General features: G+C 41.3%; 1 protein-coding gene across 2 annotated transcripts; it reads right to left on the bottom strand.

Moving 5' to 3' along the window:
• Window positions 1–647: 647 nt before the first annotated feature.
• On the bottom strand, window positions 648–25,440 carry c6 (complement component 6). 2 transcript variants are annotated; one of them, XM_049604972.1, is made up of 21 exons: window positions 25,019–25,440; window positions 24,574–24,746; window positions 22,144–22,274; window positions 20,502–20,640; window positions 13,521–13,652; window positions 13,108–13,264; window positions 11,611–11,755; window positions 11,205–11,346; window positions 10,831–10,969; window positions 9,433–9,630; window positions 9,012–9,255; window positions 7,009–7,131; window positions 6,710–6,876; window positions 6,384–6,609; window positions 4,830–4,998; window positions 4,411–4,522; window positions 3,723–3,855; window positions 3,356–3,550; window positions 1,728–1,815; window positions 1,300–1,544; window positions 648–1,142 (listed from the first exon to the last, which is right to left on the bottom strand). In XM_049604972.1, exons 1-21 carry the CDS (start codon window positions 25,148–25,150, stop codon window positions 961–963), a joined length of 3,372 nt encoding a protein of 1,123 aa, XP_049460929.1. In that variant the 5' UTR covers window positions 25,151–25,440; the 3' UTR covers window positions 648–960. The 2 variants fall into 2 exon arrangements, with proteins under 2 accessions (XP_049460929.1, XP_049460928.1); XM_049604971.1 differs by lacking the exons at window positions 20,502–20,640; window positions 22,144–22,274; window positions 24,574–24,746; window positions 25,019–25,440 and adding an exon at window positions 14,330–14,667 and having other exon boundaries at window positions 13,521–13,691.
• Window positions 25,441–26,314: the final 874 nt, after the last annotated feature.

Raw genomic sequence — 26,314 nt, 5'->3', positions numbered from 1 at the left:
TGTCACACTCTGATTGGCCCAGAGAGACAATGCACCAAGCTGCTCTCCATTCTTAATTAGACGCCGTTTACACATTGCCGGCTATTTTCATAAACGGACATTTCACTGTCTTCGTTTTCAAAAAGATCTTCGTTGACACTTACCCGTGTATATATACACAAGAGCATGCCAAACCTGTAGGTGGCAGTGTAATGAGAAGCTCAAGCCTTCCATGTATCCATTGTCACCATAGCAACATAGGTCACACTTTTGACACAGGCTCAAGTTCCGGTGCATACTGTGACGTCGACTGCCTATAACTCCGTTTATCTCCGTTTATCTCAGTTTACATGCAAACGCGCAACCGGAGTTTTCCAAAATCTCCACTCTGGCCGGAGTTTTTAGAAGGACTCGTTTTCAGAGGAGAAATCTCCGTTTGCGTGTAAACGAAGGGCACAAACGAAGGAAGATGTCTCCGTTTATCAAAATCACCGTGTACATGTAAACGGCCTCTGTATTAGACGTCAGTACGCACACCCTGCACAACAGGTGATCTGAATTACCCTCTAATCAACTCAGGGGAACTGTGACATCCAGCCAAAATGAACTTCAAGGTTTGAAAGCATAAGATACAATAACACATGACATCCATAAGATAACAGACAATGTTTGATTTAAAGTTTTTATTATTACTACATGTGAAACACATAAAACATGTGTACGTACTTCTCTCTGTGCCTGTTATTAGACTTCACTGACTGACTGCTGCCTTCTCCATCTTTTAAATATAGGTCACATCTAGTCATCAGACACATCAAAGTCTGCTGACCTGATGGATTTATTTGTCATATTAATGGATGATGTTTGCTTATGATATGATATGATATGATATGATATGATATGATATGATTAAAGGTTTGTTTCTGTCTGTATATGACACAGTAAATACAGCCTGAGCAAATTAACCCATATCCCACAGGATCATCTGGACTCACAGACACCTTCATTGACAATCTCAAACTGGTAGCTGGCACATTTGAGGGCGGCCATGGAGCAGAGGTCCATGCTGCGAGTCCTCTGGGTCCTCGTCAGCTTCACACAGAACATGTGCTCTTCAACTTTGGGGCAGTTACGGGCAGCTTTGCACTCGCACTTCTTTAATGCTGAAGATAAAAACACGAGTTAAGGTTAGGAAAATTATTTGATATAATGTATGTGAAGTCTTTGAATATTCAAACCTAATTTTTGTTTTGTAGTTTAAATACTTGTGCTGACAAATTTGGAGTGACTGCAAGTTGTACAGCTAGCAGTCAAACTCACCAGAGCAGGTCTCCCATTCATAACACGTGTCGAGATCACAGGGCTCCTGTACAGAGCTCTTAGAGGACATGTTGGCTCTGAACATGGCCCACTCCAGTTTGGCCGCAGCCACCGTGTCACACTGGCCGTCACTGACATAGAAGAGTGGATCACCGTGGCAACGACCAGCATGGAAGGAGCACAGGGACATTGGCACAGTGACACCGACGTCCAGGTTTAGGATGCAGAGACTCTCGGGTTGTGAACTGCGTGCTCACACGGAGGAACAAAAGAATTGTTGTTGATTTAATGACACAAAAAATTACATAGCAAAAACGACAAAATGTCGCTGAAAGTGTCTCACATAATAAAAAATTAAAAACATGTCATGCTTATAAGATATAAAGATAAAGAAAACACAATAAAATAAATTAGTTTATGAAACTCACAGGCAGCTCTCCCGTTGGATACAGACACATTTAGAGTCCTGCAGTTTCTCTCCGGGACCACACTGACTGTCGGGAACAAACGGTTCCTCTACACACAGGAAACACACAGAAACAAAAGACACCTCTGTCATTTTCCGTCATACAGAGTATATTTGTCCTGAATGCTTCTCATAGAAACTATGCTTTATCAGGAGTGGGGAGCCAGATGTGCATTTACCAAATTAACCAGATAGTCCTCATCCAAAACACAGCATTAGAAAACGCTGATGATAAACCATATTTTCCACCTGTTGTTGCCTGTTTTTGAGTGTTATTAAGGCTCATTGCGCCCCTTGTGGCTGATGGGGAAAAAAACACCCACAACAGTTCTGGTCTTAATGGAGTGGTGGTTTTCTGCTGTCCAGCCACAGGGAACAGTAATGAGCCCAGAATAAACTGAGGCACCGGAATGAGGAAAAGAAGATGGCACACTTGAAAACTAGGAGGGATGAAATTATGCTTTATTTAAAGTGTTTTCACGTATAACTGCAGCTGGAGCAGCTACATGACTTGTCCACCATACCCACATGCCAGGCCACAATCAGCCCCCTTAGCTCCTTGGCCCGGAAGCAGAAGTCCCAACAAAACAAAGTTAGTGATTAGCTAGCTATGACGTATTTCGTTAAAGGAGCCAGCGTTGCCAGGTGTACGATAATTATCCTATTTGTATGATAATTTGGCCCTCTGTACGATGTACGATCAGTAATCCCAAAAAAGGCCAAATGCACGATAATTTGACCATTTCATGAATGTGTGGTTGTAATCAGTATGCCGGAGTTTTTTTGTGAGCCCTGAAGGTATCTGTTCCCATGTGACATGATTCCAGCCAATTGCACTTTGCTTAGCATGAGATACGGGTGACGTTTGTCTCTGAACAATGAGCACGATTGGCTGAATGGTCAGCTGTACCCGCCCCACGAGGCGCTAGGACCCGTCAGTCGAGCGAGAATGAGATTCAAAACAGAAGAAGAAGAGGAAAAACAGAAGCAAGGAAAATAGAAAAAAGTAAAACAAAAAAGTAAACACTAGAGTGACTATATTTGCCTATAGCGCATCAGTAGGATTGTTATTTTGGTTATGACGGATGTACGATAATTTCCCTCAAAATACGAAAATTTTGAGTATCTGGTACGATAATCCTACATTTCCCACCTGGCAACACTGAAAGGAGCAATTGCTAAGGTTAGGGTAAGGGTAATGGGAGGGCTACATCTCGTTACTTGTGCTAGTGTTTAGTTAGTGATTAGCTAACGTTAGCTATGAAGTATTACGTTAAGGTTAGAATAAGGGTAATGTGAAGAGTTACATCTTGTTACTTATAAAGTGAAACATGTCATCATATTCACATTCATATTATTAATTAGAAAGTAGATTGTTTCTACATTTGGTCTCATATTTATTCACTACAGTGTAGCATTGTGGCAGGGTTCAGATAAGCATCTCATTGATGAGTTATTGTTATACAAGTGGTGGTATTATTAGATTTTAGATTCTAAGATCCACTGTGACATGCCTGTGTGAAAAGAATTAGACATGAAAGTTTTCTTAATTTTTTTGTGTGGGAGAGCAAAGTGAGTGAACTACTATACCATCAGTGCAGCGTAGGTCAGCAGGTAATGGAGGCTCCCAGGTGAGACTGTCGCCGCACTTGTATAAGCCTGATGGTAGCGGCCGCAGTCCCGCCTCCTCACAATTTAAACCCACTGAGTCCCCCACTTTGTACTCTTCTTTGTTGGGGAACAGTGTCATGCCATCAGGGATCTCAGGAGGAAGGCACACTTTCCCTAAAAAAACAGGTAGACATATTTTAATCCAACGTAGATATCGGACGCAGAAATATTATAGTTAGGCCTACTTTTATTTGTAGAGAGTGAGTATCAAGAAAGCTGCAGAGATGTGGTTACAAGATAACCAGAGTTCTCAGATCACTATTCACTGGTCTGGTGAAAGACTTACTGACGCATTTTCCACTTGGTTGACTCCATGTCCCATCAGGAAGACAGTTAATGTACTGAAAGCCATCCAGCTCGAATCCAGTATAGCACTGGAACTCCTCATCCTCACCAAAGTCATAATACTGCTTCGCTTTCTGTCAGAGGAAGAAGTTCATAAATACCAGTTAGGAAGTTCAACAGAAGGATGCAAATATAAACCATCCAGGGCATCTTTTAGTTTATACAGTACTTGTCATTCAACCTCCACTCTTGCGCCCCTTCATTTGTCAGTTCTGTGCCCTTGAGGCAAAATTTTGATTCATGATACTACGATGACATGCAGCAAAGGGCCACAAACCGGAGTCAAACACATGCCGCTGCAGTGAGGACAGAGCCTCTCGACATGGGATGCCTGCTCTAACCACTAAGCCACTGACACCCCTTGATTATATTTAAAAACACACTTAACAAAAGTGGCACACTCCAGACTCCATACAGACATAAAACTTTACCTTTTCATGCAGGTATTTATTCTCTTGGCAGTAATAAACCTCCACATAAGAAAGAGGCAGAAGTGAGTCTTTTTCAATATTTTGGTGAGTTAGCTGCCATTTTTATCAGAGTCATAGTCAATAATCTACAGTCTCTTTGTTTTGCTCTTATATTGCATGTTGCATTTCCTAACTACAGTCTGGAGGGTTGGTGTTTACCCTGAGGAAGCTGTTGGCAGGCCCCTGTGGCCTCAGACAGCCCTGCACACCAGGAGGCAGCTCGTCTGTCCAGCCTATAGTGTAGTCATCATCATTGTCACAGGTCTCCTGTCTGGACATGAGAACACGGACACAGAGTAAACAGTAAATCTAAAGTTATAAACCTATGTATGAAGACAAAATACAACCGGGATATTTTGTAAATTTGAGTTTAAATGTGCATCAGTGGTTGCAGTATGATCATGTTAAATAATATCAATATTCTAGTGAGGAAAAACAATGTCTTAATTTGATTATCATGAGTTAAAGTACTTTCTTCCATCTGAAGTATAACTCTCATATTGTTGTAAAGGCATAGAAGAATTATCTGACTTTTGATTACTATAGCAACATGTGTTAATTCAAAGAGTTCGTCCTACGTTTTGAACATAGAGATGTGACACGGTTCTTCCTGTTTCCTAGATCCCTTGCAAGGTTGGCCTCCTCTGAGGGGGGTGGGATTATCACACCGCCTCGTCCGATGTCTCTTCATTGAGGCATCACAGCGACTCCACGGCCCCCAGCAGCTCCAGTAACCATCCACTGTCTCTGCAGATGTTAAACACCAAACCACATTTCAAATGTGAACATAAATAAATCTGGTTAGCATTAGTGTGTACCTACTGTAGTATGTGATTAGATTGCAGCTTAAAAGGCTAATACTGCTGTGTTCTTCATGTACCACAGTATGAAAGTGTTGGGGATCAAGATCATGGTGATAAACTTGGAAGATTTATAATACTCTTCTCCAGCAGTGGAGCAAAAAAAATGGATTTTATCCCGAGGGGAATACCGGAAGAAAGGTCGTGGGCTCATTTAAATCCAAGTATTCATCCTCTGAGGAGTATGAACGTGGTAAGTAAATTTCTTGACAATCAACTTGATAGAATTCTTACATGCAAGTGCAAATTCTGGCCTGATAATTACATACAGTAGAGGTCAGGATGTAACCATAATCATACAGATTCCTGTGGGGACCATGAAAACCTACAGCAAACTGAAGATATGGACCAAAGCGTTGGACAAACACCTGGACGGACAAACCGACTGCTTATCTATGCAAAAACAAAAGTGCATATGCAAGTATTGAGAGGCACATTGTGCAAACTAATCTACATGACATGTGCCAAGGTGTTTTGAAGTCTGGTACTGTTTACAGCTACTACAGGATGCAGTGTTTACCCTGAATGGGATGCCGGAAGAAAGGTTATGGGCTTAGTATAATTCAAGGATTCATCCTTAAACCATGAAAGTGAGTAGTACATTTCTTGACAATTGGCTTGATAGATTTCTTATGTGCAAGTGTAAATTCTGGCCTGATAGTCAATAGAGGAAATGTCAGGAGGTAACTAAAATCATAAAGATTCCTGTGGGGACCATGAAAATCTACAGCAAATTGAAGATATGTACCAAACCGTTGGACAAACAAGTGTACGGACAACTTGACATTGCCAATCTAAGCCAAAAAAGTGCATAAGCAGGTGTTCATTGCAGGTGTTGATGGTTGCAATGTGTAAGATAATCCATCAGACATGTGCCAAGGCTGGTACACCCAATTAGGAAATACCACTGCCAATGGTAAATTCTCCCAACTGCAACAAAGACAAAGCGTTCCGCATTTACTACTCCTCTAATTCCCGCCTCTGACTAGCTTCTTCTCCAAAGCAACAGTGACTGATCTTTTCACCACACCAAAGCAATGGGAAAAACAGGATTTCTCAGAAACAAAATTTAGATATTTAAAACTAAAGGTCATACCATAATCCTTAAGTACTGAGCACTGAAGAGGTCATTGAAAGAAAACACTAAAACAGCAATTCCTAATGGGGGAAAAACCCCTCTGCTGTTTTACCATACTTTCCTTGCCTACCATTTTCTTGTTCATCACCAGCAACAGTGTTCTCATACTGTGTTCTGCAGCAGTCCCGCTGTACCTGACGTGTAGTCGGGAGCTCGTGTCTCGCAGTTAGAGCCATATGTGCCAGTCTGGCAAAGACATTTGCACTCTGTTCCGGAGAGAACAGGCCTGGCGTTGTTGGGGCAGGGAGAGCACTTGCAGGTATCAAACTCCTCCTGGTACTGCAGCAGGGCCTTCCTCAGATGTCTCCTCTTTGTGGCAGCACATGGAATCCCCCGAACCAAATCTACGATGACAAGCGCCTGGACAAACACACATACAAAAATGCAACATCAGCTTTTGTAATTTATCTTTTTGAATATCCTGAGGAGCTGAAGATATTTCAGTGATGTTTGATTTAACCTTGGCTTCGACCACAGCAGGGTTGTCGAGAACAGATTTGGCCCAATTCTTGAAGGATGTTTTGTCCGGAGTCGCGCCCTGCCTCTCCCAGGCCAGAGCTGCTGCTTCTCTGGTTCGGCCCCCTTTAACCATGGAGAAAGACTTCTCTGCTGCCTTGATGTACGAGCCTGGACCAATGAAATATTAAAGGTATGAATGAAGGAAGGAACATGGTGATAAAACAATAAATTCAGTCAGTAAGCCAAACAGAAGAATTGGGAACAAAGAAGGTGTGCTCCCTGGTAGATTTCATATGAAACCTTCATATTTCTGCGTCATCTTGTTATCGCCACATCGGTGTACCCTGCTGTGTTCTGAGTAGAAGATGACCGACCAGGAGGTCTCTTGGGACAGGCAGCCTACGACATGCTTTGTTGTTTGACCTGTGGGAGAACCAGAGTGTAGAGCAACATGATGCAGAGTCAAAGGAACAGAAAACAAAACATTGTGTAGCACTACATTTTCCTCTAGCTCTGTTTATTCAACGACAGTCCTCTCATTTGGGCTTTCTTGTGCACCAACAATTTCAAATCCAAACCTCTGAAGAAAGAATGATCTTTAAAGGTAACATTCTGGTTTTGACCTTTTCAGACAAAACCCAGAAACAGAACTACATTTTTCATAGAAAGATCAGATAACATAACCTTAACGCAAACTTTTGTTTCTAGATTTTGTTGTGATTTCAAGGACCCAGACACACCAAGCTGACTATTGGTCAGTGTCAGGCCATTGGTGAGCTTCTGTCACCCTAGTTTTTGCGGCATGTCCCACACCGTTGGCACTAGTCATCTTGCTAGTCATTGTCCTTGTTGGCTGATTTTTGGGCTGATTCAGCATGTTGAATGAAATCGCTCTGATTTGCAGTTTAACTTGAGGAGAGAAACGTACAGTAAGTGAAGAAAGCAAACAAACAACTAAAGTCAAGAGGCCATGAGACAGAAACTAAATTGTCATATACGGTAAGATTGTTTTTTAGATTTTTAGCAGAAACGGATTGTGATCATGTTACTGCTCACTAGTGAACAGTAAATATCCTTTGTTCTTTCAACCTCGGGTTGTGTTTTTAATGTGCTAGTCAGGCGTTTCTCAATACCAAGTACGCCAAGTTCGGACTTGCGCACTTTGGAGTTCAGACTTGGCAAGTTCGACTTGGGAGTACAGACTCCCAAGGATGGCTGCATTGTTGCTGGTCTGTGAGAAATGCATTCTGGGATACCTGGCTGTCAAAAGTCCACACAAGTCACCTCCCGATGCATCCCCGATGGAACGGGCAGAGCAAGTTCACATCCGGGCATTTGGACTGTATTTGGCTGGATGCAGACTTTGAATTGGAACAGTGCTTGGGCTGTGACTGATGACGTTTCACAAGTCCGCAAGAACACAAGTACAGGCAAGAACGCAGATTGAGAAACGCCTAGTGTCTTGAATCCGTCCCTTCGGCCTTCTGGTTTCCATTTTTAAATGACTAATACAGACTACCGCCCCCTGCTGGTGTTGAGAGTTTCTCCTTCTCAAACAGGTGCAGAACGCATGTGCTACCTTGCTGTTGGCTGTAGTCTTTCTGATGTGTTCAAGTGCAGTTTTTGGGCCAAGACACAGGCGATGTGAGGAGACACCACAGTTGGCCCTCGTTGTCACTAGTTCTTTGATGCCGTTTCAGTCTGGGCCTTTAGACTTGTTATAATTTAATGTAAAATCTATTAGTTTTATGCCAGAAAACCTTCCATTTTGTTATTGGATTGATGTTGCGAAGATGTGTTCAACTGTCATCCAAAAATGTGATACAAAGATTTAATATATTGTTATATTCGCATATGAACTTAACATTTCAATACCAGGTATACATTTAGCCCTGTAGGTAACATACATACACTTATGGAAATGTGAATTTAGCCCTGAGAATAGAGAAGTCAAATGCACGATCAGAATACCTTTGAAGATACAACCTACTGATAGATAACAGGTTTAAAAGTAACTTCTAAATGTCTCCTCTAATGTTCGTGTAGGGAATGCTGTGTAACTGAATCATAGAGCATTGTTGGGGATGGTGCAATGGAACACTATGATGGTGACTGACGTTTCTAAAATGTACTCAGAATATAACATAACCAAAAACAAGTATAAATAAGTCCTATTTACGTCAGAGAAAAATGTTGATTCAACATTTAATCAGTATTAAAAAGCAGACTGTCTTAACTTTTGAATTACCACTGTAGTCCAGGGTGTCATTCTAAATTTCGACCACCTGGCTGTGCTGCAGTACCTGAACTCTTGAGCTCCTCTCGACTGTACTGGTACAGTAGGTCATAGTTGCCTCCCAGTTTCCCTGTGCTGTAGTAGTGTGTCCCGAAGCGCTGGAAGATATCCCTGTAGAGGGCGTAGTTGTACTCAAGAGGAAGAGCGTGAAGAAACTGGAGAAAAGGCTGCGACACGACAAGATCCCCTGGGTCCCTCAACTTGAACGTGGATACAGGCAGAACCTGGTGCACCCGGATAAACTTAGAGTCCTATGGAAGAGAAGATAGGAAATGAGGAGGAAGGGCGAGATGAAGAAGGGCAGTATAGCTGGCCTGGTGTTTACTTTTTTATGTTAAGGTGAGGGTTAGGGGATTAGGAAATGCATTATATGAATTAAGTTCCTACAGATATATCACTACAACTGTATTGTTGTTTGAGTCACTCACCGATTTCTTTGAAGCTTCAAAAGCTGCCTTGCTAGATTTGAGTGACATTAATCTCCCAGAGTAGTAGAAAAAGGGGAAGAAACGGAATCGTATTCCATGTTCTTCTAGGCTGAGTTCAGATGAACTGGACGGATTGACGCTGATGGATTCAGCAAGCAGCGGCTGGGGATCGGTGCTGAAGTCCTCCACCTCGCCAACCTTTACAACCACAACCACAGCTGTTAGTCAAGGTCTATATAAAGACAAGAAAATTAGCAACAAAGTCAAAGCTGAAAAGAGACTGCCTGCAAACCACTGATGGACATATTCTCATATTATCATGTTGAAGCCTCTGTGTGTAGGATGTGAAACTGTCTGATCATGGCTGCCTCTGGTGGTGAAAGATAATACAGCAGACAGGAATGCTGATACAGAAGTTGTTGTTCCAGTTTTCACCAGGATTGTCAGATTTTTTTGACAAACAAAATTGTGTTCAGCCCAACATTGTGTACATGTGATTTCTGTTTGTGAGTAGGGATTATGAAGGTTTCTCCCAACGATTAAAGAAATAAGCTAATTTAGGAGGTGTTATTTCCAGTGCTTGGAATGAAAAAAAGTGCTGCTACTTCCTTTTCACTTCATTGAAGTAGCTTACTGCTAGAAGTATAATGGTACACAGTCATGGTTTGCGCAAGTTCGGTACAGCAAATAAAAACATGCATATGGATGCATTTCTTTTCATTTATGTTGAACTCACGCTTGTGAACCTTGGTCCTGCTCTATGTGCATCAGTCTACATCTTTGTTAGTGCAGCTGCGTGCACCTGTTCAACATGAACACAAAAGTCGTTGCAGCCAAATTTTATAAAGCGGCTGATCTCATCCTCTGCTTAGACGGTTAGGAGCTCCTGGACCTCATTGTTTTCCCATCCTGCCACTATTCTACTTATTTGAGTTAGCTGCTAACTGCTATCAGCTACTTTTTAAATGTCCCGTGGTGGGTCACGCGCATAAGACGTCATTAAAATTCCACATCTGTGCTGTCCACGATCCCCTCATTCTGTCTGTCCTGTTAATACAGACATCATTTTGGCACTGTTGCTACCTCAGATGCCGCCTTAAAGGAGAGAAAACTCTAACCCCCTCATTCCACAGTTGTACCTTTCATACAAAACAGAGAGCTGGCATGACAGCGTTAACTTCCCACCTTGAAGAAGCAGTGTAAAAGAAACCTATGTTTCTGCTCTGATTGGTTGGTTGTTTCTCCAACCACGGAATCAGCTGTCAGCGAGTACGACACAAGACCTATTTTGAATCACTGAAAAAAATCTGAGATGAAGGTGGTGATTCAGAGAACTGGAATCAGGCTAGTTTAATAACCAATGGGCTGCATAGTTAAATACTATAACAATAATACTACCTTTATCTCAAAGTTCTCAAAGTTGTGAGGGATTCGGTGGTAGAGCAACGTGGTTGGAGGCCTCTTAATGGTGCAAGTTCCTCCCATAAACATGTTGTCCAGTACAGCTCCTCTGGGCTCCTCTGCCAGAGCATCAAACCTTCAAACACAAATCAGTGCAAAGTAAAAGTCCACTGACTTTTCTTGTAGGCATTAAGCCAACAAAGGAAAAAGTCTAATAAGCTCCAATAAACACAGCTGGACTCAAATTTGAAACATGTTTTCAAGAGGAGAAACATGCCAGGACAGCACTTGACAGAAAGGAGTGTAACACAGCAAGAAGGAATGTTAAAAAGGTTGTAAAGTCAAGAGTGACCTTTTGACCTCTAGCTTACCCATTCCCCACCAGGTCAGCTCCAGGAGCCACTCTCTTGTCCGCTGGACACACAATTTGGAAGCTGCTACAGTCCTTTTCATCCGTGTTATCTCCACAGTCGTTCTGTTTGTTGCATGTAAGCGTCGAGTTGATGCAGCGTCCTGCAGCATAAGAGATAGAAGTTAAAATGTCGGTATGTGTCTTTACTTGTGTGTATGTGTGTGTGTGTGTGTGTGTGTGTGTTTGTGGGTGCGTTGTGTCAGTAGATCTAAGATTAAAGAAGTCACGTGACATAAAGGATGTTGATCTAATTTATTCAACGAGCTGGGAAAAATAACAATTCTGAGAAAATCTAAATAAAAAGGAACAAAATTTCGAGGATGTGACACTTTTTCCTTCACACATCAGTAAAAAACACTACTGACCGTTATCACACTTGAAGTTGTCTTTGCACTCCACGGGTGGTAACTTGCACTCTGTGGAGGGGTGACAGGGCCTCTCCTCTGTCAGCTCCACACTGCAGGCTGATCCACCAAACTGGGACGGTCTCTGGATAGAACGCGTCCGTAACTGTGGCGACAAAATGTGAGAAAGACTGTATAAGATTATGAATCATTTGATTAAAGACTCTGGACACTTTTGCATCTTAACTAAGGACCAACTTATTGATCAATAGTTGAAAATGGTCACAATAAAAACAGAGGTTGGAAATGACAGAACAGACACAACAAATGTACATTTTGTAATAGAAAGTCTTAAATATAGGACAAAATTCTGCTCAAATTTTACAAAAAAAAAATCCTGGTCTTCTCTGCCCTGAGCTACGCCATTGTGAGCATTTATACTTGTGCGGTGGTGTGTCTGTGTCACTCTGCAGTTACACTTCCAAAATACTAGCTGGCGACGGGGTTTCTGTGAAGTGCTGTAAAGTTTAGTTGATTCAAAACACACTTTAAACACACATTAAACATGACTTAATAGAGACAATTTCAAACACAAATCAGCTTCACTATAACTCGCAGCACTTGTCTTTATCTGGACGCATTTTCCCCACAAATACAACATGCTAATGTTTTTAGCACAAGCCTAAGGCATTTTACATTGTATAAATTAGCCTAACAGCGAGCGGACTTTTCCTCTACTCATATGAAGCCAGGGACAACAGCAACATTTAACAAAGGTAACGGTACATAATTCAGCTCCAATACAACTCACAAGGTTCACCGACAAAACAACTGTCTTATACTAAACACCTTTTCTAAACAAATACAACATGCTAACGTTATTAGCACAAGCCTATGGCATTTTACATTGTAGGCTATAAATTAGCCTAGTTAGGGAGGGAGGGAAACAGTTTCAGCTTCCAAAAATAGACAGGAGGTCTGCATCACCACGATGTGTAGTTACATTTCTGGGGAGGTGCACGTCAGGCTACAGCACTGACGTAGAGGTATGACATTGATTTGATGTAGAAGTATAAATCCTGCATAAAAAAAGAGCTTATTCAATACCTGCTTCGTGAAACTTCACTCAGCGACAAAATATACTCTCAAATGAAACCTAATTTTTACGTTAATTTTTTATAATATGCTGATTTCTTTTTTGTCTGAGAAATACTCACCTATACTGAAGTACAGAACACACTGGCAAGACCCAATATTGTGTCTGACAGTGTTCTGCAATTACAAAAACATTATTTTTTTTATCAGCAAATAAGCCCTAACAACCATCTGACAATTATTTTAACGTTTTCTAGGTGTGAGAAGCTCCTGTATTTGTGCACTGGTCGGTAGGGTCAGTGCTTTGAGTATACTTCATTCAGTTACTTAAAACCTGCTGAGAACGAGTGTGTATCATATAGCAACCAAAACTGTGACAGGGAGTCTGTCAGGGTTCTGCAGTGTCATGTGTGTGTTTCTTGCCTGTTTCTTTGCGCAGGGCGAACAGTCGGACCAAGGCCCAAACTCTGTCAGCATGCAGTTGATTGGACAGGCCTGACTGTTACAGGCTCTTCTGTCATTTCTGTCACACAGCTGGTTGCAGCTGCTCTTCCAGTAATAATCATCATATTGAATATTCCTGTCAAAAAAGTATAAAAAAAAGAGCTTATGTTAGCATCTGTTGGCATCATCTGCATGAGGTATTTGTGTTTCACAACAATAAAGTGAAAGCAGCAGAGATTTCAATGTTTCACAGTTTCTTTGGCTCTATTTTCAGGTTCAATTTGCAAACTTCACACCACAGAACGCTGCACTCTGTGTCTGACTTGTAGCTGCACTGTCCACATGTCCGTCATCCATATCTACAATGTCACATGTGTATGTGCGTGTCTCACCTGTATCTCTGCTGAGTACCGTGGTTGCAGGTCCTGGAGCAGGCGGACCAGGGTCCCCAGGGGTACTTGTCACAGAAACAGGCCAGGCCAACTGATATCCAGCTGAGGAGCTGAAGCAGCAAAAGGAACCGGCTGGAGGGAGCCATCAGGAGTTCACACTGGTTTCACCTCCTCTGAAAATAATCCAATGATCAGAATCAACAATGTTTTTATTTTAGATTGGTTTGGATTTTATTGCACAGATCATTTAATGTACTTTGAATAAATAACAGGAAAACTAACGGACTAAAATCACACAACACTGACTCCCAGTTAAACATCTTAACTTCAGTAATATACTCAAAATCCCAAAGGATGGCCTGATGCTTCGACAGCTTCTCTGCAAAGGAACAATTTATCAAACTATGAGGACATCCATCAACCCCAACCCTACTCTGCTCAGTTCAAAATGCTGCATGCAGCTCTTTGCTGTAGTGCAGCTTTCAAAATTCACTGCATTCCTTTAAAAATACTTTGTTCTGGAACATATTTAGAAGATTTGATTTGATTTGGTACACACATTTTTATTGTAATATGTGTTTTACATTGAGATTGTATTTATTTCTGGTGCATAAACTGCGCTTTAGGTAAAGCAAGGTAAGTTCTAGTTTTAGCACATTTCATTAATAGTTGAATTCAGTGTTTTACATGGTGCATAAAAAGAAATTTAACAAGAAAAAGACAAAAAAAGAATGAATAAATAAAATAGCACAAAGCAAGAGACAGTCACGTTTAGTGAGCATGCATAAAAAAGGCAAAATCTGACTCACCACATATACCGACGTCCTCTTCTGCAGATGTGAATGCACACAGTTTACCAGCTCCTGTGTTGCTGACTGTGTATTGGGTCCTCTCACTTTGTCAAGTCTGCACTGCAGGCAGAGCTGAATCTGACTTGAGTTATCAGCAGCTATATAAAACCCCCCTCTGTGATTTATCTTGGGAATCCAGTTGCTGTTGTTTTTTCACTTACATTGCCCAATCTGTGTCCAAAACATCTCAAACTAATAAGCACTTTTCTGTTAATAACAAGAATAATGAGGAAACATAACAGCACATCTTACATAACCTTCTTGTCCCTCGTTGTTACGGGAAGTAAAGAGCTCTGGAGTTTCCCAGCTGCAGAGACGTAATCCAGATGTTTTGTGTTTGAGACTTGACAGTTAGAGATAGTGAGGGGGAGAACGCTTACTTTCTCTCCAAACTGTTTTTTTAGTTATCCAGTATTTGCACAATCTGGCACTAAAAACAGTCAGAATTGGTCCATGTTATGAAAGTGAACACAGCCTAATTTGTGCATAGAAACATACAGGTTGTACTGTATGACTGGAACATTTTCACAAATATTACACTTAGTGATTGACATTTTGTTGTTTGGTTTTGTGTTAGGAAGAGGAAAAAGGTATGCAAAGTGTTACACAAGATATGGATGTGTGAAATGCTCAAAAGCCGTGCATTCATTTATTTATCAATTCATTTATCAGATGAAAAAGTGCAAATGGGACAGATGCCTTAATAAAATAACAATATAAGATGTATATTTTGAAGAAATGAAGGAAGCCTATAGATGGTTGGAAAAAAATCTTTATGGTAAACTAGTTTTGCCATCAGAGGATGCAGACTAGGCAAAAAAAAAAAAAAAGAAAAACTGAGCAAATTGGCTTGATTTGTTTGATAACATGGGAAGAAGGCAGCGAGCATTGAAAGAAAAAATGACCCAAAAAATTAGCAAGAAATTAGTAAAAAGAGAAAATTAAAAAGAAAAAAACATATTAAAAAGACAACAAGCAAACAAAAAAAAAGTAAAATGACTTGGAAAGAGTTCTCAAAAATTATTATAATTCCGTGACATAATTTTAAAATATAATAATAATAATAATAATAATAATAATAATGATAATAATCAGTATAGTTTTTCCTATCTTTTGTCCCTGTTTTTTTAAAAAAATAATTTCCTAAATCTATTATTTTATTTTTGCAATTTGTGGGACATTCTCTTTAAAAGATTTTGTCTTCTTTTGGCTCTTTGCCTTTATTTGATAGGACAGTCTAAGCCAGAAATCGGTGCTGCCTAATTTTAAACAATGTTCGAGCACAGCTCAAATGGAGACTGATGATATTACATGGTGGAGTGTCATTACATCACACCGGCAAATGGACTAAAATGTAGTGCGTCCACCCAGGTTTCATATTTACATCAGTGCCGATCAATCAGGGCAAGAGCTGCTAAATAACAGAGACTATTGCTGAGTCATTTGTTCCAGGAGTGTTTCCCATTGAATAAAAAAAGCCAAGTGTTAGCAGGAGTTTGTTTTTTTGCGGTGGGAAAAGGAGCTCTAGAGTTAGAAGACTGATAACACTGTCATGTCTGTTTCTACAAAAGCTGAGAACAGCCGTGTTACAATAACTTTTTAGTCCTGTTATCTTGAGATCATGAGTTAAGTATTTTGTAATCTCGAGATAAAGCTTGTTTTCTTGTGTTAATGAGTTAGTTTATGTCAGTTCTTGAGAAAACAGAAAGCTGTTTTCTTGAGATAAGTTATCATGATGTCCCCTGGAATGAAAAGGGCAGATCTGATTTCTAGCAGTAAGATCCACTGCAACTTCTTCATGTGTTAGACCATGACTGAAGTACAGTTTAATGTGTTAGTCATTGGTACTCCGTGATCTGACATTTTCAGCTTAAATAAGAGTAAAAGAGAAAACATCCTTTGGTTTTCTTATGATAAGAGGTTGATTATTTGTTGGCTTGTTTTCTCAGGATAATGATGTACTTAACTTGTGGTCTTAAGAAAATGGCACTAAAAAAAAAACCAATTGCCAGCATGGCTGTTTTCAGCTTATGTGTATTTGTTCTCTTGGTAAGAAAGCAGATGACTCTATTTCAAAATGCTTGACTATTCCTTCAAGTTAAAGACAATAAAAAATGAAATATCACCATCTTATTTGTATATAAAACTTTATTCACATTATAAAATGCCCTAAGCTGTACATATGTTTCACTGTGGATTCTCTACACTGCAGAACACACTAACTACACATAGCATACTCGGAGTCATATACATGCCAAAACAAGGAATTTAGCAATTTAGACGTCACCACTTTAGATTACAATAAAGAAAGGAAATAACATCACAAACACAAATTTACAAATTACACTTACATTCAATGAGAAATGGCTTTAGTGGAGTGCTTCAGATGAATGAATGGGTTTCAGTTAGGTTTATTATGTGTGTGTATTTATGTATGTGGCTTATTCAACTCTGTCATTTCTGTATGTGTGTGGAACATCTGCAAAGCCCTTATGATGGAAAACTGAAGCTGAAAGTTAAAACTGTTTTTTTTTCAGGGAAGATTGTTGATGACATGCTGCACATCTGTAGAAAACCAAGACTAAGGACGCATTCACACTGGCGCTATTTGGTCCAGTCCGCTTCCATGGATTGTTCGGTTTATTTGGAGTGGTGTGAACGCTCATTCGAACTCTGGTGAGGACCAAACGAGCGAACCCTGGTCCGCTTGAAAACTGGGGGTCTCGGTTTACTTGCAAGTGAACCCTGGTGCGGTTTGCTTACAGTAGGTATCGTGTATCAAAAAAATGGACAACACATTTTGAAACGCAAGCACGCATCATAGCGGCCAATGCGTCTCGATGTGTCCCAACGCGTTCGCGTCTGCATGCCTTTGCGTTGACTATGAAACGGTCTGTGTGATGTTGTCCAGGCGGTTTGGTCCACTTTAAAAAGTGCAGTGTGAAAGTAAACTGAACCAAATGAAGGTGTGAAATCTTTTGGCATCCCCCGCCCAATCGAACCGAGTCCCCCGGACTATCCTGGTATGAATGCGCCTTAAAAGCCGTGCTAGTTCCCCCTAGAGGCTGCAATGATCATTACACCCTAAAATCATAGTTTAGTGATGAACAGACAACGCACTGATGATTCAGCTATTTTTTACGACGAGTATTAGAGCAACTGTGGTGTCACAAGCTGCCATTTTACAAGACAAAGGTCCCGTTTATACGACAACGATTTCAACTGAAAACGGTAAACTTTAGTTGCGTTTTGGCCGATCGTTTACACGACAGTGGCATTTTGGGTGCCTGAAAACGCAATGTTTTGAAAACGGGTTCAAGAGTGTAATTTTTGAGAAACGGCACCGACTCTGTTGTTATGTAAACTTGCAACATGCAGTTCCTCTGAAAACAATATGGTGCTGCTCACCCTATTAAAGTTATCAACACTTCCCCATCATAGTGTAGATTTACTGTAGCAACTCCACCTCGTCGTCCGTCCAGACAAATATTCGTGCAGTTGCCATTTCGTTTGTTTATCCATCGCCGCTCTAAAGAAAAAAGCATAAGCATCACACCGCCAACTACTGGCCTGGCATGTATACTGCTTGGTCATTTTTGCGGATCCGTGTGCACGGCGACTGTTATCAAAATGTTGTCGTCTAAATGGGGAACTTTTTTCAAAATGAAAATGAGAAACGATTCTGTTCTCAGTGGATCATTTTCGTGTATGATAAGAAAGTATGATATTATGATAAGAAAGTCTTGGAGTATTTATTATGCCTGGATTTGGTAGATTCAGTTATATGCCCTCATTTTAAAGCATTAACAGAAACATCTCAATTTTTTTGTAAAAGTACGACTTTATCCTACAGAAAGGAAAAAAGTTTATCCTCTGGGGAGAAGGCTTGTGATTGATGCCTTTCTTGTTCAGAATCAGTATCAGAAATACTTAATTTATCCCTGAGGGCTAATTGCAGAACTGTTCAATCTGCGCACTTTGATATTTTCTTGATATCAGTGTTAGATTTTGTTATTTCCTGGTATAAATGAAAATGTATGGCACTTGCTGATGCTAATGCTAGTAAGATTATTAGCTTTCGTCCCCCGGCGGATCATGAATATCCACAGAAAATGTCATGAAAATGCCATATATAGCCAAAAGTTTTTCAAGGTCTTCTGCTGTGTGTCTTGGTGTTGGTCAACAGGAAATATTTGTCTTAAAGCACTGTTCGATAAAAGTTCAGGGTGTCACTTAAATGACTAGAAATCGTCCTCTCTCCAGACGTAAAGTCATAGTAATCTGACCAGTACAGTAGCTAATGAATATCTCAGGCTATGTCAAAGTATTGAAAAGACTAGTGACCAATGTTATTATGCATCTTCATTTGCTATCTGGGTGAGAATGCTTAAGATGTCTAAAAGGCAAAACTTAAGCAAAGCTTTGTAACATTTATTTTTCCACACGCAGTGCTGAATAAATTCAGTTTTTTTCTTACAGAAAAAGGAGTGTCATGATTAAAGGAGCCAATTAAGTCTATGCATCGTAACACTGTGTATGAATTGCTTTATCTACGGGGCGTACAGGCGAGTAGAGACTCACCTGGCAAGAGCCTCTACCGAATGACGTTCAGATGAAATACTACAGGAGGTCGTTGGCACTAACACATCTCACACTGTGACACATTCAAACATGGTGGCGTGACACGAGCACAGTGAGACAGCTGAGGATGAAAGATGCCAGTGCATAGCCTGAATATGTACAAGTTTATTCTTTCATTATATAAAATGGCGCAAAACAGAAAGAAAAGGAGGGATGGAATGCAAAGACAAAAAAGCAAAACAAAATGGAGTTACGCAAAGGGCTGAAACTGAAACTCGCCTGTGTCTTTAAGGTCCAATCTGTCTGGTACTTTACTTTTGCCTCATTATATGCATTACTGACTGTTAGCTGGCCCTTTCCACCCAAACTCGACCCAAGCTTGAATCTTTATGCCACCAAACGGACCACAGCTGGACGAGATAAGTCATGAATTCAAGAACCAAATGACCAACCAGCAAAAAAAGTGACTTCAAGATGAAAAAGACAAATGGTAAGGAATTATATAACAAGTACTACAAGATTACAATTTCAGATAATATGGGGGGAAATACTGTAACTAAATAAAGAGTAAAATGAAGATTAATGAATCTCTTTGTTAATATACATCCTAAAATATAATGAAAGTCCTTTCCTATGTGTGCTGACTGTAGTGCTGCCTTCAGACGCTCAGCCAGACACCATGCAGCAGAGTCCAGGGAAGCGTCTCTTCCTCTGCCTGACCAGTGGGTGTGGAGTCAGATTCAACAAGCTGCTGTCGTCTGGAATAAACAAACACAATGTTATGTTACATTTATTTGGCTGATGCTTTTATCCAACGCCATTTACAGTAAGTGAATTCAACCCAGTAAGTTCAACCCCAAAATGCATGAACATTCAAAGTACATCAACAAAGATGTGTATCAAATGGTGGCAGAGGAGGCTTTCAAATCAGGGACTTGGGTCTGGATCTGAGTTCACCTGACCACTAAGTCCAGTTCATTTGGTAAGTGGGAACACTGCGTACTGTACCTGGGCACAGATTGGCAAACTGTTCCTGGGTCCACTTGAAAAGCTGATCTCTACTAGTTCATGTGTACTCTGGTACGATTAGTTTTCTCATAAGTCTTGTAAATCTCCCAGAGTGCATTTTGTCAAATGAACTTTTAGCCTTAAAGCAACAGTAGACTGAAAACACTCTCATATCTGTAGGGTACAGTACGAAGCTAGGGCTAGCAGTTGGTTAGAATAGTTTAGCATAAAGACTTGGCTGTGTCCAAAAGGAAACCTATTCTAAGTCGCACTGGATTATGTATTCAGAAGTGGAAAACTTCAGAAAGAATAAAATTTTGGGGGGAATGCAGAAAGTAGAATGCAGCAAAAGATATCCAAAACATCTCTGGACGTATCTCAAACATGACATACCTTGGTTTTTCAGTGGCAATGGCATCGTGTCCCTGAGTTTGCTGAGTAGGTTTCGCATCTCTCGCATATCTCTGTGAATACAAAGACACACCAACTGCAGTTCATCAGTGTGCAAATTCATTTTTAAAAGCAGGTGCGGTCAGTGTACCTCTCTATATTTTGAATATCCATTCCCACAAGCCACTGCTCCTGAGGAAAGTCGATGGGAGAGGAGGATCGGTCTTCCAGGATGGGAACGTCCGAGCTTTCGTCCACCCTCAAGTCCAACCTCGGCTCAGAGTCTGTTCCTTTGGGTCCAAACAGAGACAGCAGCGCTGAGGCATCGTCAACAAAGACAACTCAGACACAGTCAAAGCAGCAAATGAATGACTTCCTTGTGTAATACCGGAATTCTAATGCTCAGTATTTCAAAAAAAAAAAACCATCAAAAAATGCTAGACCTGTTTACTGAAAATGCACAATGTAATGTTTTAATGTAACAGAAATGATCTCTTCTCTAAGTCCAGCTAAGTCAGAGTATGAATCCATGTTGTACACACTGACCATACAGACAGCTCTCTGCTGCCCTCTGCTGTTTCAACACTGTGTGAACACAACTCTAATCTCTTCATCATTGAGCAACCCGAATGAGAAAGATACTTCAGTAGAAGTTTTCTGCCTCCATTTTATCCATGTTTAAATTGTACTAATGTTGAATATGCAGTTTGAAAATGCATGTTAAGACTAACTTCTAAAACAAGGTCAGCTCAAATAAACATGACAAAAATGGCTCTTATCTGCTTTTGCAAACGAACTCTTAATATACTTTAAGTAGAAATTAGGAAGTAGGATTTCAAGTAGAAAATAAGAGGTCAAACTGATTTTAACACACGCAAATTCACCCACGTACACAACTGTGAGAATGTTTGTCAGTGTTGCCTCCCTGTGACAGCCAGTTCATGAGTTATGAAAGAGGACGTGGCAAAATGGAGTGTTTGGATGTGTATGTCTATCTTTGCCTGTGTGTGGCTAACTTAGGCTATACCCAGGGACACATTTCTGACTTAAAACCAGTTAATTGGGGACGGCTTGTGCAACTGGGGATGAAAACTGTGTCTTCAGTTGCAAACCTAGCAGTTAAGGTTAGGTTTAGGGAAGTAGTGCTTACTAAAGATGCACAATACTGGAATTTTTGGTGATATCGGATACGCCGATATGTAACAACTCATTTGACTGATAACTGACACCAGTATCGATATATCCACTTTCGTTCCTGCCCAGTTTTAGTGATCATCAGGTTTCTTCTGCAGTACAATTAACATCATACGATGCATGAATACTCTTATCATGATGGCCCACCAGCAGACGGAGACACAAAAGACAATACTTTTGAAAGTGCGACAGTACTTTTCATTCATTGTGCAAATTAAGAAAAAGCATGCTGGCCGATTATGATGTTTCATTTTAAAGCCAATATCGGCTGATACTGATGACGTGCCGATATCATCATGGCACAACAGGCACAACAAGCTGAAGCAGCTAAATGGAGTTCACATTCATCATTTTATTATTTACACACGTGCTTTTCCCACTGTCACATGTCAGAATGTCAAAAAGTCAGTTTTATAGATTTTTCTTATTTCTCACTGATGGGCAGATATTTAGTGTTGAAAACAAACATATACAGAATAAACTGATCAGACACATGGAGGTTTTATATTGAATGAATCTCTGCTTGTTTGATTCTCATAAATCAACACTTTTTTTGAAATGTTGTGGCATAATAATGGTGTGATATTTTGTGACGGTACTTTTTCTGTGCAGCTGCAGCACCCCCAGCAGGCACATGGATTTGAGCATCTCTGTTATGAACATCTCGAGGCAGCACTGCAGCTGGATGAAGAGCCGACAGATCTCAGGGTGGATCTCCCCGTCCTCTAGACTGCAGCATGAGGAGGAGGAGGAGGAGGAGGAGGAGGAGAGGATAAAAGAGAAGAAGGAAAACAGATACAGTCAGACAAAAAGAGAAGGAGAACTTTACATTCAGGCTGACCAAGTTCCAGTACATGCTGCATACGGGTGGGCGATATGGCTCTAAAATAATATCACAATATTTCAGGGTATTTTTGCGATAACAATATTCTTGACAGTATGAAAAATTTGTAAAAAAAAATATATATATAGATTTTGTTTTTAATCTAAGACAACAGTACTGTAACAAAATAAGTAACCTGTGACAGGCTGTTATGATACCACAACTATCACACATTCACATATATGTAGTTTTTTGTCGAGCCTTGAGCGTCATATAGGTTTACATTACCAAAGGTTTATGACAAAATCACTAAACGACACGACTCTCGTGTACTCACAGCGAGAGAGGAGAGGGGGAGACGCTGTGCTGCTGCCAGAGGAGCCACTGAATGAGTTCCCTCTGAGCGGTAACTCACTAAAAGCGTCTGAGAAGTCCGGGCCTGTTCATAAAACGTTCAGGACGCCACAGTTTATTCCACACTACTGAAGCTGCTCCTCTTGCTGGAGCCACTGCAGAGTCTGTAATAATTTCGCTTTCAGACATGCGTGTTTTTGCTGTGGGTAACAGTATGACGTCAATAGGTCAACAAGTCATAATATCGCAAGTATCACGATATGAATTTATCATTTGATATTAAAACTTATACCTGTATTATCGTGAACAAGATGATATGGCACACCTGTGATGCTGCAGACTTTGGTATTTGAACATACATGTCATTTCAGTTAACCTGCAGAGTGAGCTTTTGTAAAAGTTACGCTACAGTAGCAGAGATCCACTTTACTTCAATTATGGGTGGGATTTTCATACAAGTTTACCATGTGCAAAGTGTTTCTCTGTATCTATTTATCTAGAAATCATAATATTAATACCAAGACTGGGAAACTGGCTCTTAAATACTATGTTCCAAACGAGTGGAACAATCAACAGAAGCTTATAAAATTAAACAAGCTAATTCCTTTTAGTCAGTTTAAATCACTGTTGGCTGACAGAGCGCAGTGTGTGAATGTATGTTTTCTCCGAATTAATGCTGTCGCAATGTCCTCCGCCTGTTTGCAGCACATAAAGTTATAGTTTACATCAACAAGCTATGTAACAATCAGGGTGCTCAGGGTGTTCCCTCAGTGGCCTTCCCTGTTTAGATAAAGGTTATAATTACAAAATATATCAGTTGTGTGTTTTAAATTCTATATGTGATGGCGTGGTGGCGCAGTGGTTAGCACTGCTGCCTCACAGTAAGAGGATTCTAGGTTTGAACCCAGGGTTTTGGCTCTTCTGTGTGTCATTTGCATGTTCTTCCTGTGTTAGTGTGGGTTTTCTTCGGCGTCCTCCCACAGTCTAAAGCAGTGGTTCCCAACTGGTCCAGCCATGGGGTCCAAATTTAGCCTTAGTCATTAGTTCAAGGTCCACACAGCTTAATATATTCAGCGTCATACTTGTGTTTGGCCATGTCGTTGAGCTAGTTTGCTGTCTCTGTCAAGTAGCTGTCCGTTGGTCACTCACTCTACAGCAGGAAATGGCACTTCAAGATAAAATCTCTGTGCTGCAAATTCACTTTACTTCAAAATAAAGTGTTTTTTACAAACGTGTCCATTCTGAACGGACCTCAAGTGACTCTAACGTGTCCACGACCCACCACATGGGAACCACTGATCCAAAGACATGCAGGTTAGGTTAACTGGTGACTCTAAATCGCCTGTAGGTGAATGGTTGTGTGTCTCAGTCAGCCCTGTGATAGCCTGGAGACCTGTCCAAGGTGTAGCCCGCCTCTAGGCTTCAGCCCTTCATGACCCCATGAGGATAAAGCGGTTACAGGAAATGGATGGATGGAAATTTTGTGTGAAGGTGGTGGCTTTGTGGAGGGTAAAAAAAACAGTGCACACTTGGATTTGGAAAGCTAGTGGGCTTATTTAAAGCCTCATTTCATAATGTTACGGAGAACACAAAAATGAATGTATAGCATATACGTCAACATAAAAGTGATGGCAAACTATTAACAAACAAATTCAAAGCAGAATGTGTGTGTTGCTCTCAGTCACTTAGTAACTGTGTTTATAAAAGTGCCATTTAGCTTCAATAAAATACATTATTTTAATAATATTTTTAAGATTGATATACCATCAAACCTGCCTGGAAACAAAGCTGTGTGTTTTTATGCTTTATGTGAATTCATTTTATAACAATGAGTCTTTTGTTTCCTTCCTACCCTGACACAGAGATGACGGTGAGGTCCTGGTGTGCAGCCCGGGCCATGGAGCACCCTTTGGACCGTGTGTGGTGCATCTGAGCCCGCAGAGACGGACAGTCGATTGAGATCTCCCCGACGGAGATGACCTGCTCCCGGTACAGCGCAACCAGGGTGTTGAATTCCTGCACTGTCTGGAGAAACACAAACCATCATCACCTGCGATTATGATGCGTAAACCTGAACAACCTGAGAGTAGCATCCTCAGTGGAAGGCTGGAATAAAAATCTAGCCTCAAAATGATGCCCAGCACTTGTGTTTGTGTCTCCTCTGCGCTCCTGCTGCACCTGCACAGGATGAAAATGGGCTGTGTTTGGTAAATAGAAGCTGTCCTTTTGGTGCAGAGCTACGCTAAACACGGACCACTGGCTGAGCATTAATACAGATGACTTGTTTCTGAGCTCACCATCCTGCTGCCGTCCACGGCCCCCTCCGTGCTCTCCCTGCGCTCCGGCTCCGTCTGCGCCACCTTACTGATGGGGAAAATGCTCCCTGCAGATCTTGGGCGCTTTTTCCGCCCGTACGGTGCAGAACACATGCATGCACACCCACCACCGGAGCCCAGCCAGACGCAGACACAGATGCCCTCCTCTTTTCTGATCGCTGCTGTGTCCTCTACAAAGAAAGAAAATGACCCGCAGCAGGGTCGCAGGTTTTGGTTGATGCTTGATGCTTGATGCTTGATGCCAACCCTCAGGTGTGTGTGTGTGTGTGTGTGTCGTTATTCCCGGAGCAGGACCGTGTAGTGGGCCGGTCGGACCCCCAGCAGCTCGCTGTGCATCTCAGCCGAGAGGAGAGTCACCTTCAGCCCCTCCTGAAGGCCGAGAGGGAGGCTCCTCCGTCTTCCGCCGCGCGCTCACGTGTGAGGAGGATTCAGAACGAGCCAACAGCGAAACAAGTCGTCACCCTCCGACTGACAATTAACTGTTTAGGAGCATCAGCGGGACGGAGAGACAACAGGCACGGTTTCTTCTGTCTCATATTAAAGGGACACTCCTATATTTTTCAACCTGGTCTTTATTTCCCCGTGTTTTTGTGTGTGATGTAAAAATATCATGAAGGCTGTAAGAGCAGGTGAATAATACATCATTCAGTTGTTATAAAGACGCATTAAAGGTTCAGCCTGGACCCCATTTTCTTTTGTTTGACAACCTGGTCTCACTCTAAAGTCTTCGAAATCTACTGCTTGGGCAGTGACTTGTGCCGTCAGACACTGATGAAAAAAGCCAACATCGGCATGATAAGCGTCCAGTTGCTGTTATAGTCAGCAGGGCAGTTGAAAACACAATGGGGCAAACCAAAAGTTAAGGCAGCAAAAGTCTGAGTAGGGCAGGCAGGAGGGGTGGTGGGTGGTCCCAACCAACACAAGCTCACTCCAACCTCATCACATATTGACTTAGGTCAGGGACTTTCCATGTCCAGTTACAACGTGCAAGGTACGGTTGTTGGAGCCCGGTCTCACTCCGAATTCCTCGAAATCTGGCGCTTGGGCAGCGACTTGCGGCATCAGAAGCCGATGAATAAAGCTGTCCTTTAATGTCAGCATGATACACGGCCGGTTGCCGCTATAGTTTAATGGCGCCCAGCGGTGTCAGGGGGGAACGTGGTGGGACGAGGATGAAAGTTAAGGCAGCAAAAGTCTGAGTAGGGCAGGCAGGAGGGGTGGTGGATGGGTCCAACAAACAGACTTTCACCTGAGAGA

The sequence above is a fragment of the Epinephelus fuscoguttatus genome, linkage group LG18 (assembly GCF_011397635.1).
Source record: "Epinephelus fuscoguttatus linkage group LG18, E.fuscoguttatus.final_Chr_v1".
Taxonomy (NCBI): Eukaryota; Metazoa; Chordata; class Actinopteri; order Perciformes; family Serranidae; genus Epinephelus; species Epinephelus fuscoguttatus.
This window is presented reverse-complemented; position numbering and strand designations above follow the sequence as displayed.

Coding starts and splice junctions, on each gene's coding strand:
- c6 (XM_049604972.1), bottom strand. CDS start 25,150: ATGTGTTCTGCACCGTACGGGCGGAAAAAGCGCCCAAGATCTGCAGGG. Junction 10,970..11,204: donor GCTGACCTGGTGGGGAATGG/GTAAGCTAGAGG, acceptor TTGTGTTTGAAG/GTTTGATGCTCTGGCAGAGG. Junction 4,523..4,829: donor CACATCTCTATGTTCAAAAC/GTAGGACGAACT, acceptor TCTCATGTCCAG/ACAGGAGACCTGTGACAATG.